The following is a 27,443-nucleotide window of genomic DNA, read 5'->3' as shown; positions in this document are numbered from 1 at the left end:
GTCCTTTCAAACTGCATTGAAACTTTTCTCCTATTGAATCATATGTATTTAAAGAATGGTTTGGTCCGAAATTTTCACGACAAAAATTATTGTACATTATTAAAACACTGTTATGTTATGAAAGCGAAGTTGTTATGGTGTTAGTTATTTAAACATGCATTGAATAGCGTATTCATGAGCAGTATCAATTGTTAGGAACGTGAAAACGTTGAAAATCAGTGACGTTCGTTATCTACTATTGAAACGATCCGCTTGATCGCCACTAAAAGTCACTTGATACCACAGTCGCATTTTCTGTCATTATTGATATATGTTTAATTAATAAGGAAAGTGATTTTAGATGGCGAATAATTCGGAACATTTTGTGACAGTTACAGTGTAATTGAGAGAATGTGAAAGTGTTCAAGACATCTCTGATTTGGTGCTATTGTAGATTAACAAGATGAGAATAGAAAACAAATATCAAAAACTTGTAATACTTTTTCTGCATTTTCTTCGGACAGGTGAGTTCACTTTAATAACATTTTAATTTTCTGAAAAACAGTAGAATACCATTTGGTAGTCTGTCTCTCTGTCAATTCTCTTGTTTCAACGTCTACACAGAGTTACAAAGGCACATGACTTAAAAACTCCAATTTAATGAATGCCCTTGTCCGTGTCATACTTTTTCTTTCCTCTTTTGTCTATTCCGGACTTGTCTAATTATCGTCTTCTCCATAGAAGTATGCCTATTGTAAGGAAAATAAACGGAATCAGGACTCGAACGGTTACCAAAACCGACATAATATTCAGGGATAACAACCAGGCAAAAATATATGGTAAAATAATAGCAGATCTACCGTAGACTTCGATAAGATAATTTCTGCGCATCTTGATTTTTATTAAACACGTTTTTAAGCTAATTAACCATCTGATGGCAAAAATTGTGTTCATAGTGATTTGTGTTATCACATGACGAAAATATTCCAAAAGAAAACTATTTAATCAACAAGTTAACAAGTAATGCATATCGACTTTTGTGTTTAAAATATTTACTACAATATCAAAATGAAATATTTAACACAAAGTAAATAAATAAAGGGGGAAATATACAAAAAGGGACCTCATTATATTAAATATGAGTTGGATCAAAACGAGTTTTTATAGAAACTTAAAAGTACAATTGTAAATCTGGTGATGAGGTCTGCTGAGTTAATTTTTATTGGCAATCGTTGACAATTTTTTTAAGCATATGTAAAATCTTGATTCAATTCAAGTCTGTCACTTATGACTTCAAAGAAAAAGGTATTGTAAACCAACAAACATACTAACTAATTGAAAGCAGATCGATCGTCATTTTTAGCCAATGCATATAAACGTTTTACATCGTACTAAACGATATACCAGGTAAAATACCCCTGTCGCTCCGTACCCTTTAACTTTCAGAGATAAACGTTTAAATGCTTTAGATATAGATTTAAACGATTTGACAATTAAAAACAAAACGTGAAATCATGAAAACAATAAAAGATAATCCTACAATTTTAAGACAATGTTTAAATTTAAAAACAGGTGTCAAATCGTACTATAATGATCATGTACATGTAATACATGTTCGTGTATTTTGCTTAAAAACACACGTGTTACCTGATGTCGGCAAACATACACCGAAGCGTCAGCAGTTCACATTTAGTGTCGTCAATATCTTAAAACATGGCTAGAACGTGAAACAGGAAACAAAGACGATCTATATACATAATAAATCGGATCGAATAAAATGAATTGAACATAAAAAAACTGAAGATAAAGAAAACAAAATGCCACTTCAAAAATTAAGCACTATATTAACTCCCACAAAAAAAACCACAAGTTACATCAGTTGCTTAAGAAGGGTATTCACTTCCTGCTACGCCAGCGGAATCTGTCATTTTGCAAGTGAGTATAATCCCGTAATAGTCTAGCAACGATAATGTTGCTCTCAGACACGAGTCACAAAGCGTCCCCGTCAACACAATTAAAACTGGGGAGATATCTTTCAAATTAACCATTTAAATGATGCAAAGAGTAATCAAGGAACCAAGATTCTAGCGGAAATCAAAAGAATGTAATCCAGGGACAAAACCCAGACATCGAAAACAAACAAACACAACAAAAAACAGAAAGTAACAACAATAATACATACAAAGTGAATGAGAAACTCGGACTCCACTAAAAACTTGGAGATTGAAGCAGGTGCACCGGTAGGCCAACCGTCCCCTGCTTTTCTAGAAGTACCCGCCAAGTTGTTCTTAATAAGTCAAGTCCGGGATAGAATAAAGAGGAAAGAAACACAAATTAGTTTTCATGGCGCAAATGGATATACCATTACGATCCACCAGTCCATGAGGACTACCATAAAACTTCTGTAGTGATGTTTTAATCTTTTAGCAACATAACCCTGTTGCAGAAAAAAAGTTAGCGAGCGCATACATCACATCATGATCAAAAGTAATTGTAACGTGTCTTTTATTTCCGCTTGTTTGTGTCATCATTAGGGCTGTTAAAATTAGAAATTGGTTTATCAATACTAACCTTCAATAAACGGTTAGAAAAAGAAAGTATACCCCTGAATATGATTTAGTCTGCTGAAATAATTTTCGTTAAAATTAAACGCCATGAAGCATCTCTGCTTGAAAAGAATGAATGGTGCTAGAGAGTAGAATATTGTCATAAGTGACGCACCAAAGCCAATTACACTGTTAGCATCTGATAAATTAAGTCTATCTTTGCTATTGAAATGAACTAAATCATGGCCTTAGCATGATTTTACGTGATCTGACGAGCTGATGGATTAGATTAAATCAATATGTTTTTATTCTAATCCAGACAAAAATTTAAAACTTAAACAAATTGCAACAGAAATGAATGTTTTGATATCTATATATATTATAAGTCATTATGAAATCCACAGAAACAAAGTTTTACAAAATCAGATGTGCGTAAAAATCCAAATTAGCATTTCAAAATTCTTATGGAATATTATATTTTGAAATGCTTATTTTGAGATTTCCGCATGTATGATTTTGTTAAACTTCCGTCTGTGTTTATTGCTATAGATTAGAACCATAAAAGTTTCTCTTGCAAAAGATTTAGATTTGACTGAACTATTCCTCAACACATTGGTGTAATGAGTTACACTTTGAATTCTTGTATAAACTGTTTGTGTTGTCTGGAACATCTTTAGAGGTCAAACGAGTAATGAATGTGGTGTCTAGAATTATTTAAATAAAAACTCGCAATTCACAAAAGCAAAACCTGGGTAATTGACAGTACAAAGAAAATAATGTTGTAAGTTAGAAAGACATGGACACGATTCGATTCAATTTTCATTTTACAGATAAATAAGAAATAATTTCTATCAACTTTTTTGTGATTAAAAGTTTGGTCCTTTGCTAAAGGACGATAAGCTAAATTTTATTTGAACTGCTTCAGAACGTACATTTTCTAAGGGATATATAATTTCTACGTTAACTGAATGTCGATGTAAAACAAGCTATTTTTTAATTTATTGTTATTAGTATAAAACATTTCTGAATTTATAATTTATTTCTATTTTTGAAATGGCGTAGTCTTGATCAATAGGAACTCTAGACATTGTCTGAAACATCAGTGATGAAAACCCAATGAATAGTTATTAGTAAGAAAGACCTAAGATCTTGCGAACTGTATTTTCTAAAAGCCGTATTAAAGAGACCCTTTTCATTTCTATCATGGTACGTATGTTGACATCTTAGCTACTTAAAGATATCAGGTTTATTCTATCCAAGGAGGTAACTTATCATTCAAGTTACAGGATCTAACTTTATTTAACAATAATACGCGATAAAAGTTCCTATTGTTGCATATTTTCACATAAACTATTTTAAATTACTCCTGACACTTTTAATCCATTACATTTTACTTTCCTTTCATATGGTGATATTTTCTATCAGCAATCAGAAAATGGATTTTCCTGCTTTCTTTAAATGTAAATATTTTGGCCATGTCGTTTTAATAATTAATGGAATATACAAATATTTTTTATTAACTACATATGCATGTAGTTAAATCCTACGTTTGCATGTTACTGATCATTAAAATGTAAAACAAAATATTCAAAACTGTTTGTACCTGTGTTCATTTGTCTATTTATCTTTCATGATTCAACACAATTGTTTGTGAATGGGTATATTTAATGAACCGCAATTTTTTACCAATGAAAGCAGACTTCCGTAAATCAGAACCGAATGTTTTGTTGTACGCATTTATGGATAAAATACAAAGGTCTAGAATCTTATAATGAAATAAATGTGAAAATTGACAAGACATTTCATTATTGTCATGTATAAATACATACCACCACGATCATAATGAGTTGTCATATTAATGTGGGTGGACAAATGCTTTTCAAATTGCATAATATAATATACTTGAAATTTTCATTTAACAAACCAACCAAAAAACCCAATATTAACATTACGGAAAATGACAACCAAGTAAAAGGAACTCTTCAGACAACACAAAAATGATCTTAGGGAAACTAAGAAAGCACAATAAAAACACAAATACAGCAAGTAAGTATAGTAAAAACTAAAGTAAAACACAGAAACATAAACTATATAAACACAAAACCGTTTTAAATATAATTTCTATGGCGTATTTAATTGTTGTTTTTTTTTTTTTTTTATCTTTGTTGTGTTTGTCTATTTCCATTGTCATGTTGTTACCGTCAGATTATGTTCTTTTTTATTAACTCTGTATAAACATATTTTGATGACCCAAAATCCTAACACAAGACTAAAGTAATACAAAAGTTAATATTCACCTCTTTAATGCAAACTTCAGCAATTAATATCATACTTTGGGACTTTGAATATTGACAATCCAAGTAGACTTATTCTCTAAAGGAATTGTCTTTAAGATTTGCTTATTACTAATAGTCCAGTTTTAAGTCTATTATAGATCTTTTGTATTGTTGGCATTGTGAAAGGTCTCCATGAATAATTCTTAAAAGCGTATATTTGAACTTTTGAAGTCTCTTTCATCCCAATTTTAAACGAACAATAGCAATCACAATATATATATATATATATATATATATATATATATATATATATATATATATATATATATATATATTCATATTGAAGTTATTTATTTTGGTTTTTCCAATTCTATTTGGTACAGTGCACATTTTTTGAAACTTATGAAAACCTAAAAAATTAGTCGGTTCAGAAGATATTGTCCAAAGCATGGTTTACCCTTTCTTATATCAATCATCTGACCATTGGATTTGGATTTGATAAAGTTTCATTAAACACCAGCCATCATTAACCCCACTGAATTAATCTTTTAACATCTTACAATGTGTAGTTACATAAAGTGATGTCTTCTGGTTAAACATATCTTTACACTATGTTAGGTTTGTTTATTTGTCTGGTAAAAATGTACGACTTCGCTAGTATCGCTTTATCTGTTCGACTATTAATTGAATAGCCACGTATATCAGATAACCATGACAAATTAGAAAACGTTTTTTTTTCTATTCAGCGAAACATTGATAAACATTTTGAAAGAAAGCATTATAAGTTTAATTATTGTCGTATGTTTTACTTGATATAGAATTACCAAAATCAATTGCTCAAGAAAAGTTTTACACTACTGAATCAACTGTTCACCCACTAATCAGTGATGCCACTAATCAATGATGATAACTTTCAGACTGATATTAACTCTTATGAACTAATCAGTGATGATAACTTTCAGACTGATATTAACTCTTATCAATACATTAATATAAATTCACAATGTGAAATGGGATTGAACTTTTTCATACAAATGACATCAGTAAAATAGTTCAATATAAATCCTAATTCTATCCAACATACATGTACCTTTTGGAAATGTATATTCTTAGGGAAATTACATGAAATCGAAATTAAATAGATAACATGTAAAAATTATATATACATATCTATTTCGATAAAAGTACTCCTCAAATCTTTTGTCTTTATTTCTATTTTAAATCAACTGTATAAAATATTTATTTTCATATGTAAGCAAAGAAGGGAAACACCGTTTAAAATGACTACATATAAGTCTTCATATCAATAAAACATCTACTGGTCTATATAATCATTTATTCATTTTTTTATTGTTAAGCTTACAAAAATGAGAAATAAACAGATACTCATTTTTTAATACCTGCGTAACAGACTCTTGAATCAGGGGTATGAGGAAATGCCTGTCAAAAGGTCTCTTATTGAATTTGTTTAGATATCAGTCCTTAGTTGAAAAATACTCAGTTTCTTCTTAAATTATGAGTAATGCTTGTTATTTGTAAATTTTTCTTTGTGCTTATGTGACTACTAATGTACCTATTTTGACGCGATATTATGCAAATGCTATTTAATCACCATCGGTATATTCGTTTAAAATGTCCGTACCAAGTCAGGACCATTGCGATACAAGCTGCTCTTGTGATGTAATATCTGATTTGTCAGATTTGTCAGACTTGACTTGATAATGGATCAGATTAGTTTTCGGTAACTTTAACATTACCCTTATTTATTCTCCTTTTAATTAAATTTCAGAAGATAAAAGAGAAAAATGGGTAAAAAATTCCCTCTTTCAAGAAGAAAAAAAGATATAGAAAGAAGTAATATGAACGCTAATATAATTTAGTATTGATTTTTTTTTTCTTAATTACATTTAATTCCAATTTTGCTTGTTTGATTCACTTAAAACGCATAACAAGCATGTAATGAAGATGTGTTTGAAAGCTTCTACTTCGGCAAATGCAGTGAAGTGTACCTAAAGAAGTCTCGCCTTTTAAAACTGGGAAATAAGGAATTTAATTTTTAAAGGTTCTCGTGTAACTAATTCAATGCTATGGTATTACATAATAATTACTTTTGAATGAAGTGGTGTAAAAACGAGCACTGCAGTTTATATGTGTTTGGGTTGGGGGGGGGCGGGGTTATGTACACGAATTTTTAATATAAAGTATTTAATCAATTTGGTCATATATTCAGTAAATATTAAATATTATGAACTTAAAACAACTATGACAATTCCATCGATCGTCTAGATGGGGCTGAGTGACATCATAAAAATACTTTAATCGGATTATACAAAACGATGAAAGTTATCGCATCAGAGGTTTCCGCGGATTTCGAACGTAGGTATGAGTTTTAAATATGATAAAATCCCGCCATATATCACGAGTTCATTTTCTTTTACCATGTCGTGCAAGAAGCAGGAACTGACCACATTCCAGGAGCACATAGGTTTACCATGCTTGGTGTATTTCTTTATGCATGTTTAAGATTATAATTGTTAATATGATTGATTGTTTTTCTTTTTCATTATAATTATGGATTTTTTTGGTTAAATTTTGCTCAGGTATTTTTATTTCCCTTAATTTGGTATTCTCACATTTTCCTTTGCCAGATTAATACGTATGAGACATAGCAACAGTTTATGTATTGATAATCCACTATGAGGATATGTGTATGGGAGTAGTTTCCATTAGAGGTTTAACAAAAGATTTAACGGCTATTATACCTAATATCTATTAATTAACATTATCTTTGGAAAATAGAAAAATGCCGTAACTGGTGTAAAAACAATCCATATTCAGTTTGTTTGCACCTTTAAAAACGAATTTCTATATACATCATAAATAAATATAAGAGGAACTCATATGTTACTCTTTCAAGTTTATTGATAAATCATCAATTTCCGATAAAAAAGTGCAAAAAATATATTTAGCTTACATTTCTGTATGAAAAACATTTTTACCACGCAAAGACATGTTCAAAGTGAAAAATATGATATTTATCCGTTTATATTTTTTATTTTTGAGTTTCTGAGCATTAATGACGCAGTGATCCAATACAACAGAAAATATGTACAAAGTTTACAAAAAGTGCTTTTAAACTAGAAATGACCAAATCATTAATAAATCTATCATAAAGTATTTTTAACAAAAATCCTATAGAATTGATAAATACAAACAACCACAGTTTTGGTATGTCAAAACAAAAGGAAACTTCGTCCTTAAAAAGTGTTATTTAAAAAGAGAGTCTAATAGAAAAAAATATGATTTACACTAGCAATAAAAAGGGCTGGTCATTGACATATTGGCAAAATATACCATAATTGTGATGTACGAGTTGTATAAGTTTGTCCTGTTGATTTAAACATTAATTGAATACTAAATTGAAACATATTCATACTTTCGAAATAAATTTAAATTGGAATCAATAAAATGTACTACACTTATTAGTATATGAAAAGTATCATGTGTCTTCACAGGTACGTAACTTTCAGTATTACAGATGGTATATCCCTCATGCAAACACTAACCTTGAGCTTTGAATATTAACCTTATTTTTTGCGTTATAAAGAAGGCACAAGAGTTCAATTTGTAGCACACTGCAGTTTACGATAGCAGTTAAAATATATTGAACTAGGTTTTGTCACAGTGAGTAATTTTTTATATCCTAGCACTTTGGTTGAACTATGAATTAATTATAATTGTATGACGGATATAATTCATGTACAATTATCCCAATGACAACGATTGATAGAATTGTCAAAATAATTATTTGTATATATGAATTGAAAATTGTCTTTTTAGATATACATATGTATATTATTCTATGACTAAATATTTTGTAATAAGTTATATTTTAATGTCATTAAGGCCTAAACGACTTCATAAAAGAGAATGTAAAATTGTAATATATATTAAGTCAGCATGGTTTATGAATACTATTACATTAATTAACTATTTATATCCAAACAAATTAGTTCATACAAGACGTTTGTGGGAATGAAATAGTGTTTTGTCTTCTTTGATTTTTAAACTAGTGCTAGATATGTGATATTCCTATGTTTGTCTGTTGTCTCTAACTCTGTTCCCTATGTAGTATTTTCTATTTGAGAAAAATTCAAATCCACAAATATCGAATTAGGAAACCAAATCCAGTTCTAACATAAACATTAAAAAGTTCTCAGTGTTAAATGATCTGATGAAGGTCAATAATCGGATGTTTCGTCCAATCGGAATCTTCGTGTTGCACATTAAGGAAGAAAAATATAATTGAATTATAATCAGTACATTTATAGCATGGTTTATCAGTATTGGTATGATATGTGACACATTCACGTGCTAGAAACCCCTTTTCAGCCACCATGAGGAATCAACTGGGGTTCATAGCATAGCAGATCCTTAATTTTCATTTCATTATATATGGACGTGTTTTGCGAAAAAAAACTTGTAATGATGTGAAAGAGTAATCAAGGAAACCAATGTTATAGCGATAATCAAAAGAATGTAATCCAGGGACAAAGACCAGACATGGAAAATAGACATTCACAACATAGAAAATAAAGTAACTAAGATCATACATACAAATTAACAAAAGCAAATGAGCAACTCGGACTCCACTAAAAACTGGGAGCATGGACCTGGTGCACCGGTAGGGTAACCGTATTAACTAATAAAGCCATTTGTTTTTTTTTTCAATGAAAGTTAGTATTCTTCTAACTTATTTATTAATTCATTAATTCTTAAGGCAAATGTAATTGTTTTTACTTCTAGATTCATCATGCACTTTCCCTACAGCGTTAGATGGAAATTGGTATGACAGTAACTTCAATGGAGTAATAACAGTTGCCCGAATTACACTCAAAATTAGTTCAGGATGGTCATATAGTGTATATTCACAAGCGGCTATGACGTCATATACATGTGAAGATAGCGACGACTCTACCTGGTTGTTTAGGTAACTGAAATGCATTAATTGCCACTCTGTATTTCACTGGCCAAAGTGTGTTTTACCAATCAATTGTTTTTTTTCTTGAATGGCTGATGTTAGAGTAGATCAGTTCGGGAAATAAAAAAAAAGAAAGAACATCTTATTCTTTATTATGGTTTTCGATGGCTGATGATTGTACCAATAATGAAAAATATAATTTCTTTTTTTAAATTCTACTTAATCGAGATTAACCCAAATTCAAACATTAACTGAAAAATTTGCTTAGAAAGATAATCAGCAAATCTAGTTTTTGTCTTATTGCATTATTGTTGGGTAGTATCATGTATTGACCTGAAGTAAAGTAGCTCCAATACAAATGCTTTAATATTTCAGTTCCATGGTGTTTTTAACAACAAACAAGTCAAACATATTTTGTTAAAGTGTCACCTTCGTTTACATTGCATATTACACATTTATAAAAGAACATAGTTATCGTAAGGATGCCAGTCAAAAACGGCTTATGAGAAAGAGTAATCAACGGAACCAAGGTTATAGCGGTAATCAAAAGAATGTAATCCAGGGACAAAGACCAGACATGGAAAACAGACAAACACAACAAAGAACATAAAGTAACAAAAATCATACATACAAAGTAACAAAAATAAATGAGCAACTCGGACTCCACTAAAAACTGGGAGCATGGACCAGGTACACCGGTAGGGTAAGCGTCCTCTGCTTTTCTAAAAACACCCGCCGAGTTGCTCATAAAAAGTCAAGTCCGGGGTAGACAAATGAGGAAAGGAAAACTATGACCCGTTGAATAAATCAGTTTTCATGGTGCTGATGGATACACCATAACGATCCACGAGTTCATGATGACGACCATAAAACTTCTGTAGTGATGACTTCAATCTTGTAGCAACATAACCCTGTTCCAGAAGCCTATTTGTTAGAGTTCTAGCGCGATACAAAAAGTCTGCGTAGTTTCGGCAAGCTCTGGCAAAACGTATTAGTTGCGATATGAACACTCCATACGCAGGAGCCGAAGGGATGTTGCCACAGATGAAAGGAAAGTTGACAATTCTGAATGAAAAGTCATCACGTTTGTCGTAATGTGTGGTCAATAGTTTTCCTTTACCATCGATTTCCAAGTGTAGGTCAAGATATGAGGCTGACTTCACAGTGTCTGTAGTATCCTTTATCTCAAGTTCTTTTGGGTAGATGCGATGTATCAAATCCCCGAAATTAATATTGTTTAAAGATAACACGTCATCTATATAGCGGAAACTGAGATAGAGAAACTACGAATAAAACAAACCACAGAAAACAAGATAAAAACATATTATATATTATAACACTAAAACATTTTACTAAATGAATGCACGTTTTCGTCAATAAAGCATTTTATGTACACAACTATCTACAATGGGAACCATTTTTATATTTGACATTAAAAATTTAAGTCTGTTATCAATGTCGAAAAGTCCTTATTAAAAAAGCTCAAGCATTGATGAATAAGTCTTGTCGTAAATCTTAGTAGAAATTACATTCAAACAAAGAGGTTTTCTCAACTTCAATACTATTATTGTTGCAATAAATACATAAACGTTCATTCAGAGGTAAAGGTAGTCTATTGTATCTGCAAGTTTCAACTTGGAGTTGTAGTTAACTAAATAAAATACATCTATGAAAACTTTGGTGGAGTCATTTACTTTTGCTACTTTGTATGTATTATCTTGATTATTGTATGATCTTTGTTGTGTGTGTCTGTTTTCCATGTAGTTAATAGTTGGCAATATCAAGGAAATAACCGGAAAGTTGAAAGCAACCTCAATGGTCGGTATTATAACCCTTAATCGAATTTTCCTTCAGTGGAGTCTTTTGTTACTTCGTATGTATTATTTTAGTAATTTTATTTTCCTTGTTGTGTGTTTCTGTTTTCCCGGTCTGGTCTTTGTCTACGGATTACATTCTTTTGATTTCCGCTAGAATCTTTGTTCTCTTGATTACTCTTTTATTTTACCAGGACTCTCTTTCAGTAATTCAAAGAGATTCGCATACATTGTTCAAGTTAGCAATATCATGTACATCATTAACTATCTTACATCTGCGACATAATTGCAAAACTCTATAATCCAATGACGATTTAAAATTGATATATCATGTATCCATATTTTTACATATCACACTAGTATCAATGTTTATGATTACATATCGAGTTTTTTAAGACAGAAACCCCTTATTCCCTCTTGCAGCTAAATTAATGCTTTTCTTTAATACACCAAGGAAAAATTCATGATGAATATTGTTTTGAATAACATTAATACTTTTAGGGTATTAATTCCCCAAACACCAGAGGCATAAGTTAAATAGGTTTAGTGAAAGAATCATACAATTTTTTGTAAATATCAAAATTCATACCTATTATTTTACAATACCTACCTTTTAATATACAAAGTGTTCTACTGGTAGACCTTGCTAGTTTTTATGCAGTAACTGCATAATCTGAAAACTCAACTACAACTAGGCACTTGTAACATGATGCAAAATCGGGACACATGTCACCAGATTTGAATTGATAATTACTTATTGGTACAGACTTATTTCTTAAATGAATCTTAGTTTTCTTCTGGTTTACTGCTAATCTCCATTTTATACACCATCTATTCAAATCATCCAAGATAATTAGGACCTTTTGCTCATCAGGTGCTAAAAGTGTTATATCATCAGCATAAAACATAATTGGTAATACGTTCAGATTAACTAAAAAAGATTCCTGTTATACCAATGGATTTAAACTTATTCCCCCTATCGAAAGCCATCTTTGAATCAACAAAACAAACAAATGTATCTGTATTACACTCTTTCTGTTCTTTATGATTTTGTCAATAAGATAAATGTGATCAACACAGTTTTTAACTTTACGAAAACCAATCTGTTCATCATAGAGTACATTGTTTTCTTCTAACCAAAGCTTAACTTCGTTTCAGTAACTTAATTCATTAAACAGTAAATGCATTTTATATTGAATAACTTAAATAACATTCATTTGTTATTACAGAAGTGATACTACAAGTTTTGCATATGGAGCTAACTACTCTGGATTTTTATGCATTAACTATAAAAAAATTACGGACTACAGCTACATGTATTATATAAATAACGGTATGTAAACATAAAGGTAACGAAATCCTATGTTTTCTGAGAATGTCTAACATTCACACAGTTTGTAAAAGATAGTGAAAATTTGGCGTTTATGAAGCGATTCATGACACAATAACATGATATCCAAATATCAACCAGATTAGATAGAGAAATTCAAGCATTCAATGATAACGATGCATAAACTATAGTCCACTTACCATATCGCTACACCTAGTCCATACTACAAGTTTTAAATGTAGTCCGGGTTACTCACTTGCTTTTTCTATGTACATGTTATCGTTAATTAACGTACTTTACTATGTTTGTGTCCATTTTCCTCGTCTGCGGTTTTTGTGTTTTGATTACGATCAAATCCGAGTTCCATTTGTTTTCCTTACAACTTCACATTTAATTATTGAAGTAAATGCACGATGAGTTATAAATTGTTTCCGGAAAATGATAAATTTATTCCTGAAGGAATGTTTCACCATCTTTTACTATCTATCTATATAAGTAATGGATAAAACACAAACTTTCATAAGAAACAAACATATGATAAACGAAAGAAATGTATTTTAGATACAGAACCAAAAACCCTAAAGCCATTCATCAGAAAAGAACCCAACCGGTTCACCAGATTGTTGTTTCATTTCTTTTCATTTTTGTTTTGTTTTGTTTTTGCTTCTGTTCTATTCTGTCCTATTTTGTTTTTGTTTTTTTTTCTAGGAGGGTGTAGTCCGGTTGTTTTTTAACATTTACTCATATATGTGTTTTTTCATTTGTTTTGTGTGTGTGTGTGTGTGTGTGTGTGTGTGTGTGTGTGTGTGTGGTGTTGTTTTTTGTACCATTGATAAGGGTATTTCGATTTGACAGTTCTTAAGGCTAATATTTCCAATAGTTTTCTGTATAATTATATGTTTCGTCCGTTTTCCATAGCTGAGGAACCTGAAGCACAGTTTAAAAGAATACGCATGGTTCCCGAAGGTGATTATAATAGTGGAAAGATTACTACAAGCCAAATTTGTGATTCAACGAGTGGCCCAGGCACAGAGGAGTATCACGTTCTAGTCAAAGCAGGTAATTTTTACATGTATCTTTACCATTTGGCTAAATTCTAATATTCATAACTATTCATGATAAAATAGATCCAATATTTTCAATTTTAATTTCTCTGAAATCAGTCAAAGATAAACTCATCTGATTTATTTAATATTTTTACTAAGATACCTAGAAATATATATACATGATTTACTTGTTAAAGTCTAGCTATATATTTTGGTTCCTTAAAATGATGTACATGATAAGGTAAGTTTTATAAAGTTAACAAATATTACAATTTCGCGTAATTTTATTAATACAAATCCATTGATATATATGCTTTACATAGCAAATAAATCCATTTTAGTTTTAATTATACAAACATGGTTTTAGGTCCTTTTAGGGGTTCAGGAAAAACAACTCAGTGCAAATGATATGTATTGTTCACTTATTGTCTACTTATGTATGATTTTTAGAATGAATGGTACTGAAGAAAGTAACCGTGGAAAAAAATCAAAAACATCATTCCCGGTATATGTTTATTTTGGTGTTTTACATATCTTGAAAAAAAACCCGCAATGTATGATAATTCTGAGTCCATATTACAACCTATAGATGTGGAATTGTAATGTAAAGTATTGAAAAACCGAAGGTCTTGATCATGTTGAATTTGGTAAATGGTAATAACACAATTATTGAACTGAATGGAAACAATTCCAGAGAATAGTCAAAAGGTCTACCCATTTGTCATAACAAGTTGGCAATATCAAGGCAAACAAAAACAAGAAAGTTGAAAACAACCGCAATGATCGATATTATAAACCTCAATCGAGTTTTCCATCGATAAACTAATATCTACTATTGCGAATGTTTTCATTTTCCAGCAAATGTAGCTGATGTGAAACAGTTCTTTCCAAGTCCTCTTTTAGGCAGTTATGCCTATTCAGTAAACGATGGCTCATCTACAAGTTGTGGTACTGGTTCTGTGTGGGATGACTGTACTAACAGAACTACAATGGCATTCAATTATACACAATGTAATACACCTATGTTTGGCTCAGGTAAGTTTACACATGCACAATGCAATTCCATACCAGAGAGTTTAGCAGTTATTTCAGTTATTTAACTCATAACTTGGGGAAATGTCAGTTATTGAACGAACCCAACAGTAAAACTAAATGATTTAACCAAATGGAGTTAGCACAATCAGGACTTGGACGTATACCAGGTATCGCCGTCATATAATTCAAAGACATGCATTGATGATTCATCAGATATACGTACAAAAATATTCATGTAAGTTAGATAATGAAAGTCCTATCTGGTGCAATACAAGAAATAAATCTCGATTTTTATTTTGTGGTGACTATTATATGATTCGGTCAGACCAGGTTTACTACTAGGATAGTGAATATCCCAGTGGACCTATGGTCTATCAGCAGTGTGGTAAATCGACCCAATGTTTCTAGTGTTTTTCATCAATGTTCAATTCTAATTAGCACAAAGAAATTAGATTTAAAAGATTTAATTGCCTTATTTTTTTAGCTAATGGAGTACTCTACGGTGTACACTCAGTAACATCTGGATCTACAAGTTATGTTATAGTTATCAACAGTGATGGCCAAAACTCAAACATGTTCACATGTTTAGTAAGTATAATCTTTTATTGATACAATCATTCTACACTAAGCTCTTAATGTCATTTTCACAATAGGTATTGATAGTTTGGTTATCGGTGAAGACTTTATTTCACCTACGAGTTTTATAATTGTTATGCGTTTAAGTTATAATTACAATATGTTTTCTTTATTTTGGTGGTATGTTTCTTTCTGATTTAAAATAAAAACTATTAATTAAAACAAAAATTATACATTGTAGATCGTTTTTACTTAAAATAATCGATTATTGATTTTCATATTTTATCAGTGAATAGTATGTTTATTGATGACTTTCAGTTATTAAAGTGTATTACCAAGTTCAATGCTACAATCATAAATAATAGGTTGGCAAATTTCATTTTACTTAATCTTGAGTTACCAAAAAAGAGAACAAAAATGTAAGAGATTAATACTTTATTTAATGTGAATATTAATTCGACTGAAAAGCCAAGGCGAGAAATGACCGCTACGTTTCAGCCGAGATATTGCAATGTAAATTTTATATAAATTTAAAAAAAAACATAATTTTATTACCACCAAATAATGTTTAAGTAAAGAAAATTTAAAATTCTCAAAAGCTTGCTCATGTCCTAATGCGAAATTCCAATGTACTAAAATTCAATGTGAATCAAAATGAGAAGTAAAAAAAAGTAAGATTTTCTAAATAGAACAAAAAGCTTTTCTAAAACATGAAAATATCGAGTAGATTTATTTCAACCATAACAACCAATGGCCAAGGGTCAAGTCATCAACAAATGTAAAAAAAACATTCAGGTGGAATAAACAAAAATATGGCATATTTTCATACGATAATTTATTCTTTATAACAGGCAGTATCTGGTACTTCAGTAAGTTCAAACCCCGGAAGTTGTGCAAAACAGCAATCAGCATCTTCAAGAACAAGTGATCCAAGTAGTGTTTTAATCACCCTGACTGCCTATGGTAATTTTTCCTGATTTGTTCAGTTAAATTCAGTCTATATAAATAACAAAGTCAAATTTAGTTAAAAACACCTGATTAAATCTTTTAATATTCAACGAGAGAACTATATACACACACAACATATCCACATTTTGTAATGTCTTCGAGATTAGAGATCAGTCTTTGACTTTTTTTGCAGAAGAAAATCCATATTGTGTTGTAAGAACAAAGAAAATTAAATTATATACAGATCAATATGAATATACAATTCCATATGCATCACAATATCGCCTATCTATTACACTATTGTTATTTGACAATGTAATAAAAGGACAAACAATAAATACTTTTTATCCAAAAAATCTTTAATCTTGAAGACAAAGCAATAGTTTTGCTATTATACTTGTGATATTAAAACTTATTTCAAAGAGTAATCAAGGGAACCAAGGTTATAGCGGTAATCAAAAGAATGTAATCCAGGGACAAAGACCAGAGATGGAAAACAGACATTCACAACAAAGAACACAAAGTAACTAAAATCATACATACAAAGTAACAAAAGTAAATGAGCAAAACGATGTGAAAATCACGTTATAAGCTTAGTAATTAAATTAAGATAAACATCAGAAAAAAGTTATTGTAAAAGTAGTATGTATATATGCATTATAAAACCCAAAAGAATTAGTACAGTTTTCCATCTGTCTTTGAACACAAATCTTCCAGCAATGTCAGTAAGTTTCTCATTGAATATTAACGATAAAACTTTAATATTTTTTTATTACAGAGTTATGTCGTAAGTAAATTTAAACACAGTAATGAAATCTTTATTTTGTTACTAAAAAAATGGAAAAGATAATAAAATTGCATAACATTTTGTAACTGTAAACGTATCAATACAAGTTTACCGCTCTGTATTCTATTTATTTGTCACCATTTCGTTTTCTGTATAAAAGTTTACGTTTGAATTAAAGGTAAAACATTCAATAAGATATTTTCTTTATTTTAAACCATTTCTCATGCTAAATGTTCACTGTATATGATACATTTACATGTTGGTTCAAATGTTGATGTAGAAACGAAGATTTTTTTTTTGCCTAATTTTAGCTTTTACTGATCCATCAACCGAGCCTGCATCTTCCAATTTAATAATCATCATAGCTGTTGTCGTTGTGCTTGTACTGATAATAGCAATAATTGTGGGCATTATGATATGGTACCGAAGAAAACATAAGAGATTCCCATGTCAGAAAAATAAAGTGGAAAATTTGAATAAAGACAAGAAAGCAGAGAAATCGCCTCCAGGTAGGAAGACATTCCTTAAGAAACGTTTATGAATGAAACTGTTCATCATGTGTCAAGGCTTTCACTATTATACACGAGATGTAGCACATTTTCAAATGATACTTGATACATCAAAGTTAAAAGCTTACATCACTCTTATCACTCTTTTATTGTACTTCAATTGACTAGTTGATGTCAAAGTTTGTCTAGATTGCTGAATATTATCTGAGTATGAATTTTTGTAACAAAGCTTATATAAATATGAAAATAGTGGAATTAACTTTTTAGAGTGTTTTAAAACTTGCTTGAAGTTCTTGATAAATTATATATCCACGTGGAAACTTTCGAAGCTAGTCAAGTTTTGATTTTTCAACTTTATACACTACACTTCCAAATAGTATCATAAAAAATCATGGTCATTTAATAAATCAGGCTATGAATGTACTTGTTTGAATTCTTTTAGATAATTTTTAAGTAACGAAGAACATAAAAACTACGTTCATCGGACTTCTTTTGATATGCTTACTGATCTTTAATTCCTTTTGGATTACATTTTTGTATGCTTTAACGAAACTATTTATGGTCAATTCATTTCAATTCCCATGGGAAACAATAGTGCACCACTTATTGTAGATCTCTTTCTGCACTGTTAAGAATCACTAATTATGGCCAGAATAAATAAAGAGCCTTCCAAACAACATTTAATAGAACAAATGATAACACCTTAAGATATTTGGATAACATTTTGGCTCTAAATACGATGACTTTAATTTTATACTTAAGATATATATCTGTAGAATGGTCCTTAGATAAAGTTAATATTGATAATTAAGAAAGTCCCTTTCTTGATCTAATTAATCATATTGATAATGATACTGTTAATACTAAAATTTCCGATCAAAGGATGATGTTTTGTTCCCTATCGACAACTAACCTTTTCTGGAGACTTTCATAAAAAAAGTTAAGATGAAACCAAACCATGTTTAATTTTTGATAGACAACATATTTGTCCAGTGTGGTGGACGTGTTTTTCAACAAGCGGTCGGCATTACAATGGAAACAAATTGTGTTCCTCTACTTACTGATCGATTCCTTCCCTCTTTTGAGGCTTGATTTATGGTTGATCACATCCGATAGAAAGAACATCGTTTAGCTTTGGTCCTTTAATCTCAGTTTCCGCTATATTGATGACGTATTATCGTTAAACAATCATAGTTTCGGGGATTTCATCATCGCATCTACCCCAAAGAACTTGATACTACAGAAACTGTGAAGTCAGCCTCATATCTTGACCTACACTTAGAGATCGATGATAAAGAACAACTATTGACTAAACTTTACGACAAACGTGATGACTTTGTATTCAGAATTGTCAACTTTTCTCTCATCTGTGGCAACATCCAATTCGCACCTGCGTATGGAGTTTTCATATCCCAACTCTTACCTTATACCAGAGCTTGTCGTAACTATGCAGACTTTTTGTATCGCGAAAGACGACTTCTTACAATTAGGCTTCTGGAATAGGGTTATGTTGCTACAATATTGAAGTCCTCACAACAGAAGTTTTACGGTGTATCCATCTACACCATGAAAACTGATTTGTTCAACGTGCCATAGTTTTCCTTTTCTCTTTCGTCTACCTCGTACTTGTCTTTTTATGAGCAACTCGGCGGGTGTTTCTGGAAAAGCATAGGACGCTTACCCCACTGGTCCATGCTCCTAGTTTTTAGTGTCCGAGTTGCTCGTTTACTTTTGTTATTTTGTATGTATTGTTTTAGTTACTTTATGTTCTTGTGTTTGTCTGTTTTCCATGTCTGGTCTTTGTCCCAGGATTACATTCTTTTGACTTCCGCTGGACTCTTGGTTCCCTTGATTACTCTAATTCTGGATGTACTTCTTTAAACACAACACTTAGCTTTCACATTCTTACACGCGAAAACACATTTGTAGTTGATAAGTATACATCAAAGTAAAAATGGTATTACACTCTGTTATTGGAACTCAATTTGCTGCTAAGTATTTTATCTTTTTTATTTTTATGCAAACGCTATCGATTTTCAATGAAAAGTAAACTTAGAAAACAGATATTTGTATCTTTTTTGTAAATGCCAACTTCAACGTTTTAAGGTTAATTAGTTTCCTGAATACTTCCCCTGGGTAATTATCCTTTGTCAGTATGTTGAGTTGTATAAAGATGTACATGTACAAGTGTCAACTTTCATTCATTTTATCTTATTTACTTTGATTCAAAATAATTTTATCCCTTAAATTTATCTCTCCCTCATTTTGAATGTTTTCTTTAACTTTTGGCATTATCTATAATTCATTTTAAAAAGATATAACACATACAGCAAAACATGAATAATGAATAACTTATTTTTAGTAATATTTTTCGGTTCATAGCAGTCTTAGTTTCAGTATATTTAACCTTAGAAATGGAAAGAAAACGACAGTTTAGTCTCAGTTTACTGAATCACTGTAAATTGTCTTGTTATTTCAAAAGAAGAATACTTTTTTGACAAATATTCTTTGTCTGAGTTGCTTAAGTAGAGACGTGTAGCGAAAAAAGATTATTCAGTTTCATTTAAGATAAATTTTCCTATTTTTTTAAAATTTTTTTTTTTTTTTTTTTTTTTTTGAAGATGACTTTAAATGAACAAAATCAGGATTGTAATGTAAAAATCATGGGTCACCAAACTTGATTTCAAGATATAACTGGGCCTTAATAAAGGTAATTTTGATATGAATCCTGTGGGGGAATTTCACTATTTCGCAAACTATCATAAAAGTGGTGGATATAATTTTGTCTAAATTTACACGAAGAACACATATTTTTTTTACATCATTTTTAACATTTAAATCATTGAAAATTTATATGCGTGTATGATTTTGTAAAATTACAGAAAAGAATGCTCAGTGTAATAGGTATGATCTACTTTAAAAGTTTTTCTTTACCTTGGGCTTAAATACAAAGTTAAGAAAAAAGGCAAATAGCGATGCTTATCTGTTCAGTTAAGAAAAAATATAGGGGGTAGTCACGTTTTGAGACAGAAGTAATGTAAATGTAAAATGAAACTATGTCTGATTTAAAATTAACTTTTTCATTTTGTATCCCCGATATCTATATGAACCCTATCCAATCATACAGGAAAATGCTTTAACGCTATAACCTTGGTTCCCTTGAATTTTATTGTATACGTATTGCAATTGTGACAATCAATATGACTAATGCATCCATGAAATCTTGTTATAAATAAATTCATTCAATTATCAAATGTATAAAAGAGGACTTTGATTGTTTGTGTGTTTTCTTGATTTTATCACAGAAATTTAATGGTGTTGTTCTTAAAAGCTTGTTTGCTATTCTGTCGATTCATTACGAATTTCATCACACTATCTATGTTTCACAGAGGAAATTATTTTCGCTGATCAAGACGGGTAATTCATGGTTCTTTATCTTTTTAGCACGCTTATTATACTTTTCCACAAGAATAAGTAATGTTAACGTTTCGCCTTTACTAACCTTGATCTTTATAATTTTACAGATACATGTAGTCAAATTTTAAAAACATAATTATAGTTAAACTTAAACATAAGTATAATTAAACTTAGATGATATTTATCTCATTTACCTTTCTTGGATCAGACTAATACTTTTCTTTCATATTTGATTTCTTTTTCATTACATGTACTAACCTCTTTCGCTTCTATTAAATGCTACAATATACAATATAAGTTCTGATTGACAGGATAAGAAACAATTCTGTAGTATTTTCATACATGTAGTGTATATGATATGTGTTTAACTATTCAATGATCATAGATGAACATTCTTACCCAAAGTTTGATTGCTGAATTTACAAATGTATGATTTTGCAATAAACATTAAGTTACAAATAAAAAAAAGGCACTGGATAAAGCAATACCACGAACATTAAAAGGACAAATTTTGCCAAAAAAAAGACACGCCCAAAAACAAATTACCAGCAAAGCTAAACCTTGCATATATAATACACTGAACAGGAACCTGTATAATAGCGAGGGATAAACTCAGATGCTGAAAATGGTGAAGTAAAAACATCATGGTTCTTGCCAAACACCCAAAATGTTGCTCCTTCAACGTCAAATCCACTGAATATTTATGTTATAACGGAAACTTTCACTCCTTATCGGAGAATCATGGTGACTTTCACAGACAATGACAACATTGATAAAAGGGCAATTCACGTTTGCCACTGAACACTACATAGAAAGCTAATGCAGCCAATTCTTAAGTAAAAAGTAGTAAACGAAAAAACAAAAGATGCAAAACATATGTATGCATGGTGCACACTAAATGCCCTGCGTAGCAAGTTATTTTTAAGTGTGCAACATGGGCATTGAGGTTATTTCGAATAGACAGAAAAAATATAACAGTCACTCTTCATAATTTAATTTCAGTATCAAAACGTTACAAAGTCACATAAATACAATTTAATCTATAATATGATGGGCAAAATATGTTATACAATCAGAAAGCGTATTTCATCGGAATTCAAATTATAATGCTAATAATATTATTCCACGCATTTTAGACGATGCTGTTTCTCCAAGATCTGCAGTTGATATGGATCTCCCAAAAGATAAAAAGACACTTCCACCGTTGCCCACAGCGCCACCATTATCTGAAGTCAATGGTAATGCACCACTACCTAATATAACAAGACCATGAAATGACATTGTGTATCAGTGGCTTGCTATTATGTCGAGGAGAGAGAAACATAATTCTCCTTTATTTTCAATACTAAGGTGCCGTCTGTGTATCTGGATTCTACTTTATTTTCAACATTAAGGTGCATGTGTTTCTGGATTTACTTACTTGACCCTTGCTCAGAACGCTGTTTATTTTTTATTATTCATTTTCTGTGAGTGATTTTGATATATCTTTTTATATACATGGATGTTTATTGTGTTATCTAATTCTGTGTTTTTTATGCATTTGAATGATTATTGTTATAGCGACTTCGAAAGACAAAATATTTTATTTTATTTTTTTTTTTTTTTTGCACAGGTGTGAAGTATCGATTCACGGCTATGATGTGAATCTATTCTATTTGTACAGACATATCATTTTCAATTAATAGGAATTTTTTGGACTAATTTGTCGTTTTTTAGGAATCATACTGACATTGTAAAAACCTCCATATAAAATATAAAGTGAACGCCTATAACAACATAATTTTCGTGGCCCAAACCAAGGGTTTGTTTTTTTAACAATGAAAAAAATGTAAACATTATGATATTTACGAGTAGCTAAAGTACATTAATTTGAGGCAAACATTGTTAACCTAGGTTACGACTACACTGATGATAGATACATTGTTTATGAAAAGTCCTTAAAGACATTAGATTATTTTACTGTAAATGATGTCAATCTACGCTTGTGTTTTATGTTTAATATTTCTATGATCAAGTATATATACATATATATGAATATCTTTAGCACAGCAGTGTGATATTCAGTGTACAGATTGGACATTTCTTTTATTCTGACATTACATATTTATTTTAAAGTGTTCATTTCATGTGTATATAAAATAGATTTCAACATGTGATGACTATTTTACGATCCTTTAATCGCACCCACTGCATTAAAGACATTTTGTAATTGGTGCTTTAATCAAATTTCAGTTTACAATACTTTCCAACTGTACATGCCGTATGTTTGAAAAAAAAATAACAGGGACTTGTAATGTTTGTTAGACTATTTTGATTTCTGACTTTTAGAAAGTTGGGAACAGATTTTGAATAATTGAAAAGAATGATAATAGAGACATGCATTTGATAAAATATTTACTACAGAGCGACAATATGGGTCAAAAGGTTTTAATATCAGTTTCGTTCACGACGAAACTTCTTAAAACAGATACACGAAGTAAGTCTAGCAACTTTTATATAAAATTTAACTATGAAATGTTCTTACAGAAATGGCACTTCAGTAAATATACTTTTTCAGTCGTGACAAGGAACTGAAGGCATACGTTTGGTAAAGTTAATGAAAAAAAATGAACATATTGTTTTCTGTTACGACTATTAAGTGATTGTTATCTTTGCCTCCGAAAATTGAACATATGCCAATTAACATTAGAAAAAGAACGGATATGGTGATACGTAACAAATGCATCAGCACAAAACCTAAACACAAAATAGTAAATTCTTTCAGAGATTACCAAAGGGTCTTCAACAAGTGTGAACATATCTTGCAGTAAGCTCTCAACAACAAGTGTGAACATATCTTGTAGTAAGCTCTTAACAACAAGTGTGAATTTACTTTGTAGTAAGCTCCCGACAACAATGTTATAACATCTACAGAATGATGACAAACCAAACCAAAAAGTAATATTGCATCACAAACATACACTAAGAATATTCGTAGGTCATTGTCAGCCATTTTGTGAGTTTTTGGATACCTCTGGTTTAATCTATTTTATGGCCGTAATATATTCCTCGCTGACCACACTTTTATTTTCATAATTTAATTAAACACATTTTGAAATGTCATTTAGGAAGTTATTATGAAGCCTTTTCTATTTCTTCTGTGTTATTAATAGATAAAACCTATGAAAATATAGAGAAATCCTTTTTTCCGCCTAAATATCAAATACCCTGGCTAATTTATACGAGTATCTTATCAACTTTATGTTTACTGAAGCTACTTTTACATGATACACAAACATACTACACGGATAATTCGAGGCAGCAGTAGGCTGGCTGATTACTATTTTTGATGTAGACTGATACACTGATGTACAGTATAATCTTTATTATCGTTACACAGACCCATCTATTTTTTTTTCTGATATTTTTTTAACATGATAGATTTTACAGACGTAGAAAATTGTACAGACTACAACAATTAAGCCAATATGATTGTTGGAGGAGTTTGGATAAAAGGATGATTTATTCTTAGAGTATAGTCATCCACCTGTTAGTAAATAAAAGCAAATGGTAGAGTATGAATTATAGCATACCTCATTATCAGTTCAGTTTACTAAAATCCAATCAATTAGTATTCCAAGATTTGATATCAGTGTAGCTTTCAGATAAAAATCCAGAGAAACAGAATTTTAAATAGATATATTTTGAAATTTACACAACAACAATATATATAACTTCCATATACTTCTTACTTTAAACTAAAACATGTATATTTTTCAGTGAAAAAAATTGTTTCTGTATTAAAAGGTTAGTTCTTTGAATATTTTCCCCAATTTATCTTCTTGGAGCATTTTGTCTTTTTGGATTCCAAATAGAAGTGAATGGTTTGTCAACATTTTCATTCCAGTGACAAACTGCTCATTGACTCCTGGCATTACAGTTCTCATCACTGAAGGCAATTCTTTTGTCCTGAAACATATTCATGGTGTTCCACATAGGATGTGACTCTCGCTAACACATTATCTTCTGGGTGTAAAGCAGTACAAAAGGATGACCCAAATAATATCTCAGACCATAAAACATGCTGTTTAAAATCGATTTGTGATTCCTCAGGACCAGGAATGTGAGGATTTCAATTCTATTTATGCAAACCTTGCATCACAAATAAAAGAAACAAACAGATGTGGTGGGAAGATGGACCTAGAGAAAAACATTACAGAAACCATTAACTGACGAAGAAAAATTCCAGTACTTTTGGACATTGTTATTTCATAAAAAGGTTTGGAGGGATGACAGATATGTACTTAGGAAGAAAGCTGTGTTGATCCGAAATTTAAGTTCCACACATACCGTAAGAGTGTTATAATGCCAAATTGTGTTTTGAAGTTAGTGAGAAATTGGCATCCTAATCCAGATAATGTACCATACATCTTTGGGAATAGGAATACAAATCTTGTCTGTTTTCTTTTTGGTTATACTAGTACAATTATCTGAACTAATATACTTCTAACTATATGTATACATAGCGAATGTGAACAAATAAAAGAAATGGAAACTTTGTCTGGAGGATTTTTTTTATGAAGCGTAGTAGATATAATTGATATCATAGTGATAAAAATAGTAACGAAACCTGCATGTTACAGTATTATCAAATCAGCTGATTGCTAGTTGCATGCTGCTTCCTGTTGCAAACATACACTATGTTGTCATGGATAGCTCCTTCTACTTGTCAATCATTCTAATTTCAAATTTGAAAATTACTTCTGCCTAAGTATTTTGACTTTCAAGAACATTTTTTATAAAGCATTGATTCTTTTCAATATAGGTCTGAAATTGAAGAGGACTTTAGTTCTGACAACTGGGCAAAATTTAACATCATTTTGTAAAGTAAATTCTGAAAAAGTTTTCTTGATCTAAACTCTGCCCATAACTTGAAAGAAACAATAATTTTACAAATTGTGTCCATTTTAATCCCTTGTCCCGGGCTTCAAAAGATTTCACAACCTTTTGATATCCTCGTTATTCTTGAATATATCAGCCAACTTTCTAAATGACCAACATATCCTGACAGGTGCATAAAATATGCGATGGTGTTAACTAGTTTTATATTGACTTAACAAACCCCCTTTAATGTAAGGTCAAACATGAACTGCAACAACAAACAAACACACGATAAAATTCACTCAATAATACATCCAATTCTCTCCATCGACAACCTCAACATATACCATATAGACAAAATTAGACATCCAATCAAAGAACGCTTGTAGTTACTGAAAGCTGTTTCAGAACATATTTAAAATGACAATACCATCAAAACTACCAGTAGTTATTATTATACAATTGACGGGAAACATAAACATAAGTACATAAACGATACGGGAAACTCTAAAAGGACAACCCAATGTTGTGTTATAAAAAAAACTCTATATATGACAGGTTGAGATTTTTTGTCATATTGAAGTCGGATGCTTCATATCAGCCTATCAGGTCAAAATGATGACCGATTAAAATTGAACTGACAACTTAATCTATGAATTCACATATTATACTATGTATTTTAACAAAGGACAGAAGAACAAACAAAACTTTGTAACAATATGTACAACTGAAGTGATATAATGAAGTTTTATTCGCATTTTGTGATGAAATACATAATACGAATTCACTTTTTCACTAGAATTCCTTAGATCATCTGTTACTAATTATCTGTGTATCCTACAAAGAACACATACAGGATAAAAACCAAATTATGTATGCAGTAAAGCATTACCTTATAAAATTAGTTTTCAAAGCTTTTCCATTAACACGGACAGGAATAAACGTTTGATACTACTATTTTAGATATGTTAGATATAATACAAATTTGGTATTGAAAAAAAAACCAATTACGTAAGACATAATAGCAATAATAACTTTTAAAACTTTTAACACATGCAAGTTATTGTTTCATTAGTGTATTATGTGTTGATTTATGTGAACAGAAATACAACTAATTTATGATTTATGGTCGTCATCATGAACTCGTGGATCGTTATGTTGTATCCATCAGCACCATGAAAACTGATTTATTCAACGGGTCATAGTTTTCCTTTCCTCGTTTGTCTACCCCGGACTTGACTTTTATGAGCAACTCGGCGGGAATTTCTAGAAAAGCAGAGGACGTTTATCCTACCGGTGCACCTGGTCCATGCTCCCAGTTTTTAGTGGAGTATGTATG

The 27,443-nt window shown here is 30.6% G+C and overlaps 1 protein-coding gene across 4 annotated transcripts; it reads left to right on the top strand.

The window, feature by feature from the left end:
* Positions 1–97: 97 nt before the first annotated feature.
* Positions 98–25,783, top strand: LOC148604078 (uncharacterized). 4 transcript variants are annotated; one of them, XM_088549367.1, is made up of 10 exons: positions 98–503; positions 9,608–9,791; positions 12,826–12,929; positions 13,845–13,985; positions 14,831–15,007; positions 15,492–15,595; positions 16,435–16,546; positions 17,630–17,827; positions 21,217–21,244; positions 22,381–25,783. In XM_088549367.1, the coding sequence occupies exons 1-10, from the start codon at positions 443–445 to the stop codon at positions 22,409–22,411; spliced, it is 1,140 nt and encodes a 379-aa protein (XP_088405493.1). In that variant the 5' UTR covers positions 98–442; the 3' UTR covers positions 22,412–25,783. The 4 variants fall into 4 exon arrangements, 3 of the variants coding, with proteins under 3 accessions (XP_088405493.1, XP_088405492.1, XP_088405494.1); XR_015915999.1 differs by lacking the exon at positions 21,217–21,244 and having other exon boundaries at positions 100–503; positions 22,381–24,793; positions 25,131–25,783; XM_088549366.1 differs by lacking the exon at positions 21,217–21,244 and having other exon boundaries at positions 100–503.
* Positions 25,784–27,443: the final 1,660 nt, after the last annotated feature.

Source organism: Perna viridis, chromosome 10, assembly GCF_037379345.1.
Source record: "Perna viridis isolate PV_CMFRI_1.1 ecotype Kerala chromosome 10, ASM3737934v1, whole genome shotgun sequence".
NCBI classification, from domain to species: Eukaryota; Metazoa; Mollusca; class Bivalvia; order Mytilida; family Mytilidae; genus Perna; species Perna viridis.
Note: the sequence above shows the minus strand (reverse complement) of the source record. Positions and strands in the feature narration are given on the sequence as shown.

Excerpts from the sequence above, each read along its gene's own strand:
- LOC148604078 (XM_088549366.1), top strand. The coding sequence starts at position 443 with ATGAGAATAGAAAACAAATATCAAAAACTTGTAATACTTTTTCTGCAT. Across the intron at positions 504-9,607 it reads TCTGCATTTTCTTCGGACAG|ATTCATCATGCACTTTCCCT; the intron begins GTGAGTTCACTT and ends TTTTACTTCTAG. Across the intron at positions 17,828-22,380 it reads AGCAGAGAAATCGCCTCCAG|ACGATGCTGTTTCTCCAAGA; the intron begins GTAGGAAGACAT and ends CACGCATTTTAG.